This window comes from Ostrea edulis, chromosome 1 (assembly GCF_947568905.1).
Source record: "Ostrea edulis chromosome 1, xbOstEdul1.1, whole genome shotgun sequence".
Classification (NCBI taxonomy): Eukaryota; Metazoa; Mollusca; class Bivalvia; order Ostreida; family Ostreidae; genus Ostrea; species Ostrea edulis.
In genome coordinates, this window is record NC_079164.1 from 37,852,627 (window position 1) to 37,869,095 (window position 16,469).

The 16,469-nt window shown below is 33.8% G+C and overlaps 1 protein-coding gene and 2 long non-coding RNA genes across 4 annotated transcripts in view; 2 read left to right on the plus strand and 1 right to left on the minus strand.

Moving 5' to 3' along the window:
- Positions 1–16,469, plus strand: part of LOC125657571 (scavenger receptor class F member 2-like) — a 49,162-nt gene that overhangs the window by 14,310 nt on the left and 18,383 nt on the right. The window contains exons 7-9 of one of the 2 annotated variants that reach the window (XM_056148109.1): positions 11,190–11,298; positions 11,407–11,465; positions 11,594–12,830. The exons of the other annotated variant lie outside the window; for it this stretch is intronic. Coding sequence (XP_056004084.1) covers positions 11,190–11,298; positions 11,407–11,465; positions 11,594–11,625 — 200 coding nt within the window. The 3' untranslated portion in view covers positions 11,626–12,830. Of the gene's footprint in view, positions 1–11,189; positions 11,299–11,406; positions 11,466–11,593; positions 12,831–16,469 lie in introns of those variants that run through there. 2 annotated transcript variants of the gene reach the window in all.
- On the plus strand, positions 1,822–3,502 carry LOC125674115 (uncharacterized). Its single transcript, XR_008798247.1, has 2 exons — positions 1,822–1,980; positions 2,900–3,502. It is a non-coding gene; the product is annotated as an uncharacterized LOC125674115 (long non-coding RNA).
- On the minus strand, positions 2,594–5,388 carry LOC130049896 (uncharacterized). The gene is made up of 2 exons (XR_008798250.1): positions 5,046–5,388; positions 2,594–3,325 (listed from the first exon to the last, which is right to left on the minus strand). It is a non-coding gene; the product is annotated as an uncharacterized LOC130049896 (long non-coding RNA).

Here is a 16,469-nt window from a genome sequence, read left to right on the forward strand (position 1 = left end):
ACTTAATATATCCCTGTGAACTCGAAATATGAGGCACTATAGAATATTTTACATTGGCGTTCTACTAAAATATTTTATTAGAATAGATGCATTACAATTGGTACCATATAAGTATTGCATGTTAAAGACAAACTAACAACTTAATTCTATGACAAACTGGATGATTTCACCTTCTCCATTGTCAACTTCCGATATTCATGTAGCAAAATTCCAATATCACTCGCATATGATGTTTATATATCTCAACTGATTCGATAGACGGGAGCTTGTTCTGTGTATGATCAATTTTAAAATATTGAGGTACGCTATTGACAAACAAGTTGATATTACAGGCGTTTCAACCATCAGCTTCAAAGTCAGCATTTTACAAATTCTATGGTCATTATAATTATCTAACTTGAGAATACAATCTGTCATTGGTTTAAATGCTGTCTGACGTGTGTAAGAGCAATTGTTAGGGCATTCTTTGCATACGAATTTTGACTACGGATTACTCCGTTTACTTGATCAAAATATATGACTCATGGCGAGTGTAACCGGTCAACAGGGGATGCTTACTTCTCCTAGGCACCTGATCCTACTACTATCAAACTAGACAGCTAAAGCTGAAGATAGTTTAAAGTGAACAATCTTATAACCCCTATAAGGAATACAAAATAAAGAGTTGGACAAACACGAACACCTGGACACACCAAAGGTGGGATTAGGTTCCTAGGAGGAGTGAACATCCCCTGTCGACCGGTCACACCCACCGTGATACCTATAACTTGATCAGGTAAATGGAGTAAGAGAATGGCCTAACAATTGGTATATGAAACACATCAGGCAGCATATGATCCAACGACAGGTTGTATTAGCAAACTACATCGTTATACCGACCATAGAATTTGCGAAATGCTAACTTTAAACTTTTGAAACTCCTGTAACATTAACATGCAAGGTGAAGATAACGAACAGTGATCAATCTCATAACTGCTATAAGCAATACAAAATAGATAGTTGGGCAAACACGGACCCCTGGATATACCAGAGGTGGGATCAGGTGCATAGGAGGAGTAAGCACCCCCTGTTGACCGGTCACACCCGCCGTGAGTCCTATATCTCCTTAAGCGAGATTCAATCGTTCTAGTAACAGCGCGTGATAGAGCAGGCAAGTTTTACTCATTGCACGCGAGGTCATTCTTTCAAAATGATTAGTCACTGAAAACAAAGGTAAAACTTGTTTCATTGAAATCTGAGAAACCTAGCCCCACAAAGAACATGACCCACGAACCATGAAAAATGGCCTAGCCTGGGATATTGATAATTTCCGTATATAATAATCTTCTGGATATAGGCTTTCTAGAAATGTTTTTCTTTTTTTCATATATTCTATACTTTTTTGTTAATATGACGTTGAATATTGTGGTATTTAATGTTAAAAAATTAACATTTCGGGATACACGTCACAACAATAAAGCTGCAATGACCATGTACAATGTACATGAACCTATAAATCTCTGAATATATCAAGTTATATGCACTCAAATAGCTAGAATGGCTAATTCAATGATCATAATAAGCAATTTTGACCAAATATGGGAAATAGAAATAAGAAATATTTTGGAAATGATGTTCAAAGCCGTGATTGTTCAACTTTACTTTTAAATTATTTTTACTTGAATTTTGAAATACTGAAATAAGAAGAATAAATATAGTATGTAGTCTATTTACATGGTGAAAGAAGTGAATCATTGGAACAATTCTGTTTCATATCATATTCCATGGTTTTGGGGTTTTGTTTTGTTTTTTGGTTGTTGTTTTTTTTTTTTTTTTTTTTTTTGGTATTAAAACGACCGAGTATCGATATCAATGGTAACGAAATAAGTTGACACCGTGTCTCGTCAAAACATGTTCAATTCGAATTTACTCGGAATTACACGGTCAACGAGCATTTGCTGTGAAACCTGATTAAAGGAAAATTACTGTAGACACCTAATAGTAAGTATCAAATGATCTTTTTTGTTACATGTACATGTAGATTTCATAGCGTGAATAATAACAACACAACACCGATATAGGGGATCAGAGTCAGTATATTATTGACTCTGAAAATACGATTTGAGAAATGATACTGTATAAATTTTACTGTATTTATCTTGATCAATAATTGCATATTCCTATACGTATTAATCATGTAAAGATACTGAGGTCTTTTAACCAACAATTTTAAATGCTTGTGGCAGTGCAATACATTATTGACTGACAGAATGTAATTCATGAGCTGTGATCTAAAAATCTTCCAGGCATTAATATAGATTTGAATAGAATTACATCTAGATACATATTTGAAATGGAATATATCCTAAGGCACTGTAGTTTTAAATTGTTTGGATTATATTGCATTTACATGTAATGTATACATGCTTGTAAATGCCACAGAATGAGAAATAATCTAAATTGGCCTATTTTCATAATGTTCCCAAAATAGAAGTATCATGTAGATCTATACAGGAAATAACATTTACAAATCATGTTTGTTGTTTGTTATTTGCCAGTTAAGTATCATAATGATAATACTAGTAGTTCATAATAAGTAATTATTATGCTAAAATCAAATACCCTTTTTATTGTCAACAAATACATCACTGGTAGAAAGGTTATAAAGCTTTTATCTAGCACAAGTTTCCATATTCTACAGGTTTACATATGTCAGCAAGTCCTCAAAAGCAGCTTTAGGGGTTCCCAGGAGATTCTGATGCTCACTGTTAGACTTTCACTGTTGTCAAAATCCAACCTTATTTTCTCTTTTCTCAAAACTTCAGCTCTCAAAAACTTGTTTGATTAATTATGTCACTCCTGTTTTGTTGAACATGGTGTTGTCAGCAATAGGTTCAAGTTCTTCTATGTCTTGTTTTAGGTGATTTGTACAGAAGCGAATGATGGCCTCTTTTGAAATTAAGATTTCATGCCTTACTCCTACTGGGACTACAACTAACTTTGGACCTGGTCACTCGCAGATACAGCACGAAGTGTGCCCTCTTGATGTACATGGGGATGGGAGTGATACAGAAGGGGGACTAATTGGAAGAACTGCTACTGCTGGTGGTGGTGCTGGACTGTCTTGAATCTGTTGCCTAACCGACTTGATATTCTTCTGTTTAATATGGGAGCAACACACACACTCTGGCATATATTGCACAGAAAATCATGATCAGATGGTGCCCTCCCTATCAGAGTGGTGATCACTGTCCTATATTTCTTTGAAATCCTGGATCTGTGTTTTGGTTTTACTCTCCATGACAGTTGAAACAGAGAAAGAATTAAGGACCACTCCTTGGCATATCTGAAATATTTATGTCATATACATGTAATTAAAATATACAATTTGGGTTGGATGAAAATCTTATCTTCATGTTAAAACCCATTAGCCTAGGTTATTTTTCCTAAAATCTAATTATAAATCAATTAACTTGTTAATTAATGCTTGGTGAATCAATTAATAAATTGTATTCAAAAACTTGGAATTATTTTTTCCCCACTAATAAACTGAAAATGTGTATCTTCAAATGTTTTGTTGATTAATGTCAGTGTGAAATATAGAGGGAGTATGGGGTTTACAACAATGTATATTACATGGTTAATTTATTTCTATTATGTAGTCCATGTAAATTTCTGTGGAAACGAGGAAGTTATTTATATTCGGTCTTTCCTATCTTGGGGTAGGAAAGACCGAATATAAATAACCCCCTCGTTTCCACGGAAATTAAGTCCATGAGAGCCTGAAATCTCCCAACCTTCCAAAGTCCTTTTTTAAGGAAAAAGTAAACCATTTTCCTAATCCAAAAAGAAAACTGGTGCAAAAACCATGCACATCTCCATACATGAAATAATATAAATAATAGAAAAATTATCAGTAGTATTGTAATACATTTTCGGGGGGGGGGGGGGGTGGGGGTTTGCCGTTTCACCTTTATAGATTGGGGTTTTTTTTCCTAACATTTAAAACATATCTTTTCAATATCAATTTTGTCTATAGCACAAAATAAAAATTCTAAAATCAATGAAAGCGTTTGATTTTCGTGTGTATATATAAAACAAAACGAAAGGAAAAAAAAAACTAGGATCCTCCACTAGTAAACTATGTTTTCCATTTAGAGTTATTGCCCTTCAATTGAAAAAAAGTAAATATAATTAAATGAATACTTTACATTTCAACACAAGTTATGTCAAATATTATTTAACAAGATATATTTTGATATGTATTTAAATTGACCTACTTCATTAAAAACAAACTTTCTGTGTGTTTTTGTAGGTTTCTTTCCACTTATATACAAGGGACTTATGAATTTACGAACTTAAATAGTTGAAGTTGAAAACAAAACAATAACTGTTTTCTCTCCGTTCGATGTATGAAAATTGTACGTTCAAATTCTCAAGTACAAATGTAAAATAGATAGAGCTCACAGCCGTGTTTGACATTGCCGTAATATTCGGACATTTGTTAATGTAACACGTTGCTACAACTTTACAGTTACGATTGACAGACTTCATATTTTATAAGAAACTTTGAACTGTAGCCTATAGTAATTAAACGTACAAAATTTGTAAAAATTGTGAGAACCAATGGACAAATTCATACGATAGATCATACTGTCTGAATATATATCGCACATCTCCATGCGTAATACATGTGTACAAGCTGGGCCTGTGTAATTGAAATCTATCGTTAAAATGATAATGTCCTACGGCACCGATTGTGGTGAGGGCTTGTCCCGAGACACAGTTAGATTATTCTAACTAGGGTATTTCGTATGGCCGTATAATTTTGTACTGTACGTTTGATTCGAACATTCATTCTGTTTCGAACAATATCATTTTTAAAGTAACAAAAGGTAGGGAAATCGGTACTTTTAAAGCCATCGGAACGGACTTCGGAATCAAACATACATGATAGGTGTAACACCGCCCCCTGTACCTTTTTACCATAGGCCATGACTCTCATATTTACTCGTTTAGATATTGATTTTTTATTTAAAAAAATATATAACAACATAAAAACTCACCTCTTTGCTGTTTCTTTTTGAGTCGTATCAACTGCGTTAGATGTATGTATTGACTTCCTTGGAATCTGACGTTTCCAGACGACACTTTTGTTATTATTATTTTTTTCGACATGGCCGCATTGCTTACGAGTTAATTTTTTTGATGGAAATTGTTAATCTAACTTTGCATTTTAATTTTAGTTTACAAAATTGAGTCGTGAGTAATGCGGCCCATGTGAATTTATAGACTGAAGTTGGCAAATTTATGCGATTTTCCCGGAAAACGTGAAACTGCGGTAGGTTTGGGCATTTACTTGAGTGCTTTAAACATCCGGTGTGAGGAAACGATTGCGCAATACAACTTGACTCATGTTATGGATAAAAGATATAATCTTAGATTTATTCTAAAGTGTTCTTTAATTTTTCCAAATTTGGTAGGCTAAAAATGGCATATTGTGGGTCATGTTCTTTGCAGACACGATTAAGCGATTGATTGTACATATTGTTTGACATCTCACTGGAGAAATTTTCTCTCAAAAACGAAGTGACACGCTGTTATTGGACGATAGTACATGTACCTACTTTATATTTTAAACATAAAAATTCTATGACCAAAAGTAATGGTTACTTTCCCGAAACATCTTCGATTTCTGTGTAAAACCATAAAACATGCGAGGGAATAATCATGTGACCTTGGACCTACAGGGATGAGCTCCTTGACCTTTGCTGGATGTCAGCCAATCAGAAAACACGGCATTATTCAATCACTTGATAAAAATTATCAATTGATATCTTAAGGAAGTTTTCAATCTACCTCGACCTTTAATGTATACAATGAGGAAGTAAATTACTTATAAAGAGGATATACTTAAATTTCAATCACTACAAATACCACATACAGACGTGAAATTGTAATATACTAACATTTTGAACAGCTGTCCTTTCGTTAAACTACATTTGATGCGTATCTGCCCTTCACTTAATTCTGTATTCTTTACAGGACTTATGAGATTGATCACTGTTCGTAATCTTCATTCGTGCACGTGAAATACATGCTGCCGTGTTATTTTCGATTATCTTGCGTTACTTTTAGTTTTCATATGATTCATAAACTACAGTATACTAAAATTTGTATTGCGCCCTAATCAATTTAAAAATAATATTTCACATTAAAAGGTAAAAAAGAAATGTCCTGCATTAAAGTAGCATTGATAATCATTTGACGATCTGATTTCCTCAAATATAATAATTGTTGAAGTTTCAACTTTTAGTATGTAAAAATAGTAAACTACTACATTTTTTCACGATGCCATTCCAATTCAAGCATCGCTCACACAATATACCCGAATTATGGCTGTGTAAACTGTTTGTCAGAATTAGAAGTACTAGTTTACGAATGATTGATACATTTAAAGTTTTTGTGACAGACTGGAGTAATGATAATTTTGCTTTCATAATGTGTGCTCCACTGCAAGGAACAGCTATAGTCAAGATATGATTCCCAATATGAAATAAGTACTTTAGTACCTGAAAAAGGTGACCAATTCTAACTCCAAAGATGGATTCTCCTACCAAAATCATTTTAAGACAAAAAGATTTAACCGCCCACCCCGTTCTCCTGGGGAAGGACAATGCTAATGCCCCCCCCCCCCTCCCCTACACACACATTTCAGAAGAATACTGATCGTAACATAATCACTCTATGAAAGCAATGATGAGTGGAATTGTGACTGATATTTATTTTAGAATTATTTGAGTGTTTACATGAAACCATTTTGTATCTTAACGATATGACAAAATATGCGCTTCGGTATGACGTCATTATATGTTTGTTATCAATAGATTACGAATTACTTTGATATAAAATAAAAAGTTATAACACTGCCACAGGGTTTAAACATTGATCAAACTGGAGAAAATAGCGGTATGTAAAACACCCAATGTTTATTAATCCTACCGCTGGCAGTAAGAAATGACTCTTAAACACACGAAACCATCTCAGTCTTTGTTTTGTTTACTTTTGTTTTTTTTGTTGTTTTTTTTCTTTTTACACTTTACAAAGATTTACTGGAGTTTTCTTTGAATTTTCTTCATAACAGACAATTCACAATTTCTGCATACGTTATTTATTAGTATCGTATCAACTTCCTTTACCCCTACCACACATCTATTCGACTAGTACATGTACCATCACGGATGAACGTAGTGGTAGTAAGTAATTTCCAGCCTCAAAGTCAGTTTAAACGCATTTTCTCATAACTCTTTAACAGAGGGTCATCGTCGTCTGTTTTCTTTCTAAAAAGTACACAACAATATGCTGACCAGTAAGCCGATTCGCTTTGTAATGGGGGGGGGGGGGGGCTGGTTCAGGGGTGGATCCCACTGGCGTGTGTATCTAAGACTTTTAAGGTAGGTAAGGACTATTTCTTTCATACGCGCCCGGAATTAGAAGTCTTTAGTATATGACATTAAAGAGGAGATCCCGTGACACAGTCGGCGTTGGCACTCAGAACTCTCACTACCACCAACTTGAGGAAAACATATGCTATTGTACTTGCTGCTAGTGGCATTGATGTGAGTGGATAATTCTAGAATGGGATACAAACACCTATAAATAAATAGACAACTTGTCCCAATGTTGTACATCAGTGAATAATGTGGTGTAATGTCAATATTATGGCCTTGGATATTTGTGTATATCCATTGTCGTAGTGGTTTCTGCAATATTTACCAGGACTCAATTTTCTTCCTGAGAATGTTTATCTAAAGTAGTGATGAAATTCTTAGGTCTATTAGATTCTCCTTTAAAATATTTCCTCGTTAGAGGAATTCTCGTGAAAAGAGTCTGAAATTGTTTAGCCAGGGTCACTTTCCTGTAATATGCACATGTGTGATGTAAGTTTCAAACAAAGTAAATTATATATGAAGCAAAATCAAGATTTCATTAATTTTCAAGAAGTTTGGAATGAGGCAAAACTTCTGACTAATTTACTGCCATTTTTTATCCTTAAAATGATATATGACACAACTTATTCATTGAGTCAAGAGTTATGAAAATGGTATAGAAGATCAAAAATAATTTTGCATTTGAATGTAGCATATTAATTAAAGTGTCGAATTGTAACCCAAAACAAAATTTAAGACCGTTTCATGAAAAGTGAAGATAATAAACAGTGATCAATCTCATAACGCAAAAAACGGACCCCTTGGTATACTAGAGGTGCGATCGGGTGCCAAGGAGGAGTAAGAATCCCCTGTCGATTTTTAAATTCAATTGTGTAGAAAGGTATTTCACACTTTTATAGTAAACTTTGTTTGAATATTCGATTTACATGAAATTACCCCGGTATGCCATAATATCATACAGGAAGTGTACTTTCATCTTTGTGATAATACGAAGTTCACATCTTTCTATATGTTATATCGTACGAAAAGGGAATTTTAAACAATTTACTTGACATTGGAGGATGATTCCAAAACACGCCAGATTTTTATTGCTATATTCTTTACAAATGGTATATCCTCTTGTTGACACGAAGGACAGTGGAGAATGTGTTCGAAAACAGTAAGCTATATTCCTTCGTAATTTCTTCATAAACATTATTCTCAGTGTCCAGTATTTTGTATTGATAATCAGAGCATGATAACTGTAGTTTCCTTTGGTACGGAAACATCAGCTAATTTAATGAAAGTTACATTGAAACATTTCAGAAACACCACTAATTGCTGCACAAACTACGCTTATGATGCATCAGTGAAGGGTTGCGTCGGTTAGTTTATTTTCTTATTTCCAAAATATGCTGCACGAGTTTAGAAAAGCAAATATCAATCCTTGAACATTTGTTCAGAAATTCCAGATGATTCAAATGTGTAACTCTTGTTTTGTAGAATGTGTAGGAAGCTTTGGTCATAATTGTTCAGAGGAGTGCCTAGGTGGATTTTACGGAAGATCATGTAAAAGTAAATGCAGATGTTCTAATGACACTTGTAATAAAATATCGGGATGCTTGAAACGTAAGTCTCTCTCTCTCTCTCTCTCGCTCGCTCGCTCACTCTCTCTCTCTCTCTCTCTCTCTCTCTCTCTCTCTCTCTCTGTGTGTGTGTGTGTGTGTGTGTGTGTGTGTGTGTGTGTGTGTGTGTGTGTATTTCTCTTTCAGTATTCAATACAATTTACTGAAAATAATTCCACGTACCCTACTTAACATACTTTGTAGACAGACCGGGTGAGAAGGATGGAATCTGCCATGACAAAGAGTAAGTTTTAAATAGAAACAATTGTGCTTGCCCTATTCTCAATTTTGTATTTTGCAGGATTCATGAGGTTGATCACTTTTCGCTTCCTTTATGTTTTGAATTATTGATGTGACCTACACACAAGGAAATGCTTAGAACACACAATTAACATAAACCTGCTATCACTGTGTGACTAACGATATTATTCTGTTTGCAGGAATGATACTTACTGTTGTGCAAACTACATGTACCTAAAACAAGAACATAGATGTCAAGGTCAGTATAAAATAAAAAGACAGTGAACACTATCTAACGATTCCTTTTATCCTAGTAGTCGTCCCTTATTTTGGAGGAAATCAGAGCATAATTGATAAATTATACTTTGTCCAGTTAACAGCGGTGATGATGAAATCTTTTATATTAATGAAGCATAAGCTATTGCCGAATTTGATATAGTGCTGGTTGGTTTTGTTTGTTTTTTTTAAAATATTGATCTGAATTCTACATATTTTTACAAATTAAATGAAACCTTTTTATATTGTTTTCCTTTTGAAATACTATTGAAAGACATTTTCAGGGACATGGCATTAATTGGCTTATTTTCTTTTCTATGGCTTATTTTCAATCTCAAATTGGCATGAATAATTCAAAATATTAATTTTGAAGAAAAATCAATTATCTACAGCCTTTAGTTTCGATATTATATTTAGATATACTGAGGGTGCTAAAGTTGAATTTTAAAACTTCAGGTAGGACAACGAAATTTTCACATGGAAATACATGTATATATAAAATGAATATCAAATTCATGGATAAAGGAATTAGAAACCTGACTCTTTCTAGAAATTTCTAGAAATACCTTGAACCTTGTTATTTTTACAGAACATGAATTCTTAACAAATTTGTTGGTCTGTGAATTTCGCGAAATTAGTTGTCGTAGGAATAAAATCGGCTATATAATGTCTTCTAGTGCATCACAAAATTGATTCTCAAAATTCAAATATACAAAATTAATCCATACATGTAGCATTTTGATCTAATTTCACAACAAAACCATCTTTGCAAATACATGTATATATATCAAAGTGATGTATCATGTGTTGAAATTATGTAATTGATTTCGTTTGCCGTGCGATAGTTTCAGGTACATGTGTATCCCTCCATCAGTCTGTTTCTCCGTCATTCAGTGCATCCCACTCCATCGAATACATGAACATCTTTCAAAGTTATTGGTTGAAGTTAAATGATGGATACATTTTTACCCCGCTTTCACTTTACTTTGTATCATTTTTTTTTCTTATTGGACACTGGGCACACCTGTCTGGCGGGAGTGGAATAAGCCTGAAAGTAACCCTACTCTAATTTCTTTTTTGTAAAAATTGTATATATTGTGTAGCAATACTTTCACTAGACATGATAACGCGACAGTTGTTAGACTTGAAATATGTCTTATCAGAGTGTGTGGGAAGGTTTGGCATCAACTGCAGTCACAAATGTCTAGAAGGATACTACGGAAAACAATGCATCGAGAAATGCACGTGCAATGCCAGTCAGTGTGACGAGATACTGGGTTGTCTGGAACCTTCCTCAGGTATTGTGACTTTCATCATCAACATTATCTTCAAAGTATATATGTCTAGTTTGCTTCCTAAAAAAAAGGGGGGGGGGGTAAGCAAGTAGAAGAACATTTGCAAAACAGTGCAAGTCGAAATACCCCCCATTTACTCCCCCATATGACAATAGACATTTTCACCTTACATTTATAATTTGTGATAAAGCTCATATCATGTAAGTCTAAGGATACGTCATGCAGCCATTATCGAGAATGAAAACACTTTAGTACAGTACAAAAGCACGGGTAAAAGTAACATTTATGTCTATCAAGTTAAAATGTTGAGAAAGGCAATTTATATCAATCTCATTAAACTTCAGAATTCGGTAGAGACGGACAGTCAGTGTCGTTATCCACTAAAATCGTCCTACCTGCTTCATTAGCCGCTGGAACTCTGTTACTTTGCATTACTATAGGATGTCTGTGCAGGTACGTAGTTACCAAAGTAATACCATGTAAAAGGACAATCTCGTCATTTGACGCATGTCCTTAATTGATGACAAATGAAAATAATCAAAATACTATTCCATTAATCAGGTTTTCAAAGAAGAAGCACACTGCCGAAATTCAAACCAACCACGCTAACACAACAAATAGTAAACTTAATCTCTCTCTCTCTCTCTCTCTCTGTTATATAAAAGTTTTAGTTTTTAAAGTAATACCCACACTACAACTTTAGACAAGATAAGTTGATAAATGTTAATAATATTCTACTTTTTTGAAGTGGGACAAGATGGGGTTTCTGATTGTATCTAGATGCTGCTGTGAATCGTCCAAAGAAGAAAAGGGTTAATGGCATGTCACAACATGATACTACGTACGGCAACGCATTGGTTTTAAAAGAATCACAACACGAAGGCACTGACGTAAGAATTGATATGTCCGTATCTCAAGAAAAACACATGGTGGAAGATTTGGATACGGAATACAGCATGTGTTTAGAGGTTGAGGAAATGTACGATGATACAGTTTGTATGACTCTCTCACAATCTGTTGAAAGAATACATTCATCTGAAATCGAGAGTTTTTCGATTTAAGTGATTTCCCAAGAGAAAGAGGAAGACAGGAGCTGTACATTTCCAAAAATCATTCGGAGAGACTGAGAGTCGAATTTCGCAACGTCTTGATGATAAGCGTCATTTTTGTTGTCAGAAAAAAATTAAATTACTTCAAAATTGAATGATTTAAAGACAAATTTTCAGGTGAAATAATGAGAAATGTGTAACATACACATTAGTTGATACTACATGTAGCACTTAGAAATATCCCATCATTATCACAAACATTTTACACAATAGATCTATTTTAAACATGCTGTATTAAAGATCAATCTGATGAAAACAAAATGCATTCTTTCAGACACTTTACCAGGAACATCTGATACTGTGGAAGACGTATATGTATCAAAAGTAAAAGTGAAATGTTTAAGAATAGAGTTAGGAAATGATAGAATAGATCACTGTTTGTTATCTTCACATTTTCATGCCACTATTCTATAAGGAAGTCTTTTAAATTATCCAAATATGACGGAAATATTGACGACTCTGGTGCCTTTTATTTCGTGATCACTAAAGTATATCTGATCTGTAAATGAATGAAATGTGTATTTTCTATAAATGAACAAAGACAAGATATTGCAAGTTCCATTATTACAGAGAAAACTACGGAGTTTCAAGCACTCAGTAATGCGTACTGGAAATAAATTTATGTATGTAAAATAAAATTAATGGAAGACAAAAAATGAGCCGAATTTAATCACAGACGTTAGATACTATTTCATCTATCATTTTTCTGTAATTAAATGGAATGCACAAAGTCAGATAAGCAAACCTTGTTAAATTTGTTTTATTATTATTCTGTCAAGAAAAATACCATGAAATTGTGCAACGTTTTTGTTTTACTTCAAAAATGTATTGTTGAACTGATGAGATTGATGACAATAAAAATTCTCTCTTACATGATGACAAATCTTCCGTGATATCAAGCTTCAAATATTATAAAAATACAGCGTAAGACCGTTGTTAAATTTATTTCAAAACCCGACTTTATGGTTACGAATTGTCAATACTTTTGGACAAAACTCACTGAAGGGTGAGACAGTCCTCTAGGAGATTCATCCAAGGGGTACAGGAGATAGATTATAGATGTGAAAAGTATGCCTTTGGTTGAACGCGAGTGGTACATATGTAGTTTGTCAGATTGCGTCTCCATGACCACCACCGTTACTATTGAAATCACAGTATTATTAGTATTCTTTTAAGTATATTTATGCTTTTTATCACATTTACCCCCCTTTATCCAGTGGATATCACTCGTACGATATTCCGTTTGTATTCCACATTATGTATTCCTACACCGAGTGACGTAATGTGCATAGGAACTGGATCAGGGTTGCAAAATTCCCAATAAATCAATTTTAAAAATTGACGGAAGTTGCACAGGTGTCGTTAAATTCTTCAAAATTAAAAAAAAAATTCATATGTGAAGTAATTTGCTAAGATCGAGGGAACAGACCTGACATTTTCAGTAATTGAAATAGTTTTTCTTGAAATTCAAAATGAGATTTTTTCCTAATGAACGTCTCCATCCGACCCCTTGTCAGAACTGAATGACGTACTGTATAAATCTTTTTGAGTTTTAGAAAACTCGATATTTCACATATTTTACATCCCGCCTCTGATATACCCAAGGGTCCGTGATTGCCCAACTCTCTATTTTGTATTGCTTATCAGAGTTATGAGATTGATCACTGTTCGTTAACTTCACCTTTTATTAGGAAGCGAACACTTATCACATATTTAACCTTTATTCAGTGGATATCAACTTTCCAACTCCATGCACCAAATTGCACAGAAAACGATTCCCTCACCTATACAGATGTACGAAACACAAGAACATCCAACAATGAAAGCTTCATGACCCTCCATGTCACAGGAAATATAAAAACTCTCTGAATGGCGATGTACATGGACAATTCATCGAAAACATTCACACATGCGACTGTAACAAATCAAAAAGAACGTGAGTTCATTTTCATGAATAATCACACAATTTCAATGTAAAACGTACTTAAATATAATTGCTTTCTCATTGACAATAATCTTTTATGAATCAAACATAGTGACAGTCAATGTTCATTTTTTATTCATATTTTCAACGAACTATTTGTAGCGGTGTAATGTTACCATTACGAATGTAGTTAAGGTTAAGGTAAACAAAAGGGAATTTTTCAAATGCAAATTCAATAGGTCTAGTTTGTTAGGATAAAATATGATAAAAAGTATCTCCCATAGTTCTATCCCGAACTTGGCCTTGGGGAGGGGATAGAAAACACAACAAAGTGGATAATAATCACACCCAACCACAAACCATGATATCTATCTATCTATCCAAATATAGAGCTTACTTTAGGTGTAACCGATCAACTTGAGATGCTTACTCTTTCTAAACACCTGACCCCTTTTCCAGTGTGTGTAGGGTTCCGTGTTTATTTTATTTTTAATTTTGTATTCTTTATAGGAATTATGAGATTCACCATTATTCGTTATTTTTTCTTAATCCCTTGAGCATTTCCTAAGAACACTACTGGACAAAGCAATTTTAAACAACTGCTTAAAGGAAACAACGCATGTTTCCAAACTTTTTCATTTGCTCAGGAAAATTTATTCTTTTCATGCCTAAAACTACTTTAAATGTGTTTTAATGAAATAGTTTGCGTAGTTTTTAGTTTGAAAGCGATGAAATTCAAATCTTGGGATATGCATATTTACTTTTGCTATTTTACGCGTCATTGTGTGTGACATCGGGATTAAAAACATCTATTGGCCATTTCATAAACAGATTAGATTTAATCGACAAAAAACCCAATATTATCACGTTAACTGCTTGTAAATAACATTGTATTAAGGTGTTTTGTGTCGTTCAATGGTGTACTAGTTGTCTGTAGAAAGTAGTATTTTTCAATTTTTTGAAGGAAGATATGAGAAAAAAGACGTGGATAAGTTTTTGTTGGAGCAAGAACTTTACCTTAAACAACAACAAAAAACAAAACAAAACAACAAAAAACCAGGCACCTTTGCTCGTGCACTTTTTCAAAATCGGTTTGGACAGATCCAGACGCGTGCTCCCACTTCCCACTTCATAACGACGTGCTGATCACAATTCAATAATGATAATATCGCTTTATTAAAATAGAATATTGTAATTTCTTCTTTAAAGTTGATTATTTTTATTGATTTGTATTTTGTCCTTTCCGAAATTCACCCGTGAGAGTAGTTATAGGCCTAGTTGTCAACAATGTAACGTATGATAATTTGCCTATTCCAAAAGTAAATAATAACTGCACGGTTTATTTTAGAAAAAAGCGCCAATTACAGATGTATAAAAGAATACCATTACCAAACAGTTTGTAGACGGCAACCCATATAAACATTATTTACTTGCAATATTGCCGATTTCAAACTCACTTTCATCGCGATATTTGGGTATTTACATCGCTATTTGTATGCAAGGGTGGCTAAAACATTTAAGATCCAGGAAATATGTCAACATCGATTTAATTGCTGTCCATGGTGCATAAATTAGGCCCCTAAAAGCTGAATTTTTAAAAAATATCTCACACTACTTTCACAATCAGTTGATTGAAGAAGGGCGCATGGGACGTCATTATACCATGTGACTACCTGTCTAATTAACGAGACTTTTTTAAATCGGGGCTTAGATGTGAATCCGTATTGTGACTAATTATCGCAATATTTTGGTGAACTAACTATTAGAACTAATTACTATAAGCATAAGAAAGACAGAATGCATATAATTTTGTATACTTTGAAAACATACGATGTGTCCTAAAGGGATTGAGATTAAACTTATTAAAGGATGATAATATACCATTTGTAGATGTGCAGAACAAATCTCATTTCGTCTAAACATGTATGCATGTGCATGCACGTGCATTAGGCTAACTCATTTTTTTTACAATTAAATCATTGGAGACGTATATCGTAAATGAAAGGTGAAGATAACGAACATTGATTAATCTCTTAAATCCTATAAACAATACAAAATAGATAGTTGGGCAAACACGGACCCCTGGACACACCAGAGGTGGGATCAGGTGCCTAGGAAGAGTAAGCATCCCCTGTCGACCGGTCACATCGACCTTGATCCCTATATCGAAGAAGGGCGCATTAGACGTCATTATACCACGTCACCACATACATTGTATCTAATTAACGAGACTTTTTTAAATCAGGGCTTAGATTTAAATCTGTATTGTGACTAATTATCGCAATATTTCGATGAACTAACCATTAGAACTAATTACTATAAGCATAAGAAATACAAAATGCATATAATTTTGTATACTTTGAAAACATACGATGTGTCCTTTAAGGAATCAGATCGGAAATAGCATTCGATACAGAATAACAGTTTAGATAGAAAAATACCAATACTTACGCCGCAAGTATATATTACATATCGTAACTATAATTTGAATGTTCAAATGTGCCAAACTACATGCGCATGCACGTGTGCTTCATACTGATTGGATAATACTCAAACGTCTATAAATATCATACAAATGGTGGAAATGGGAT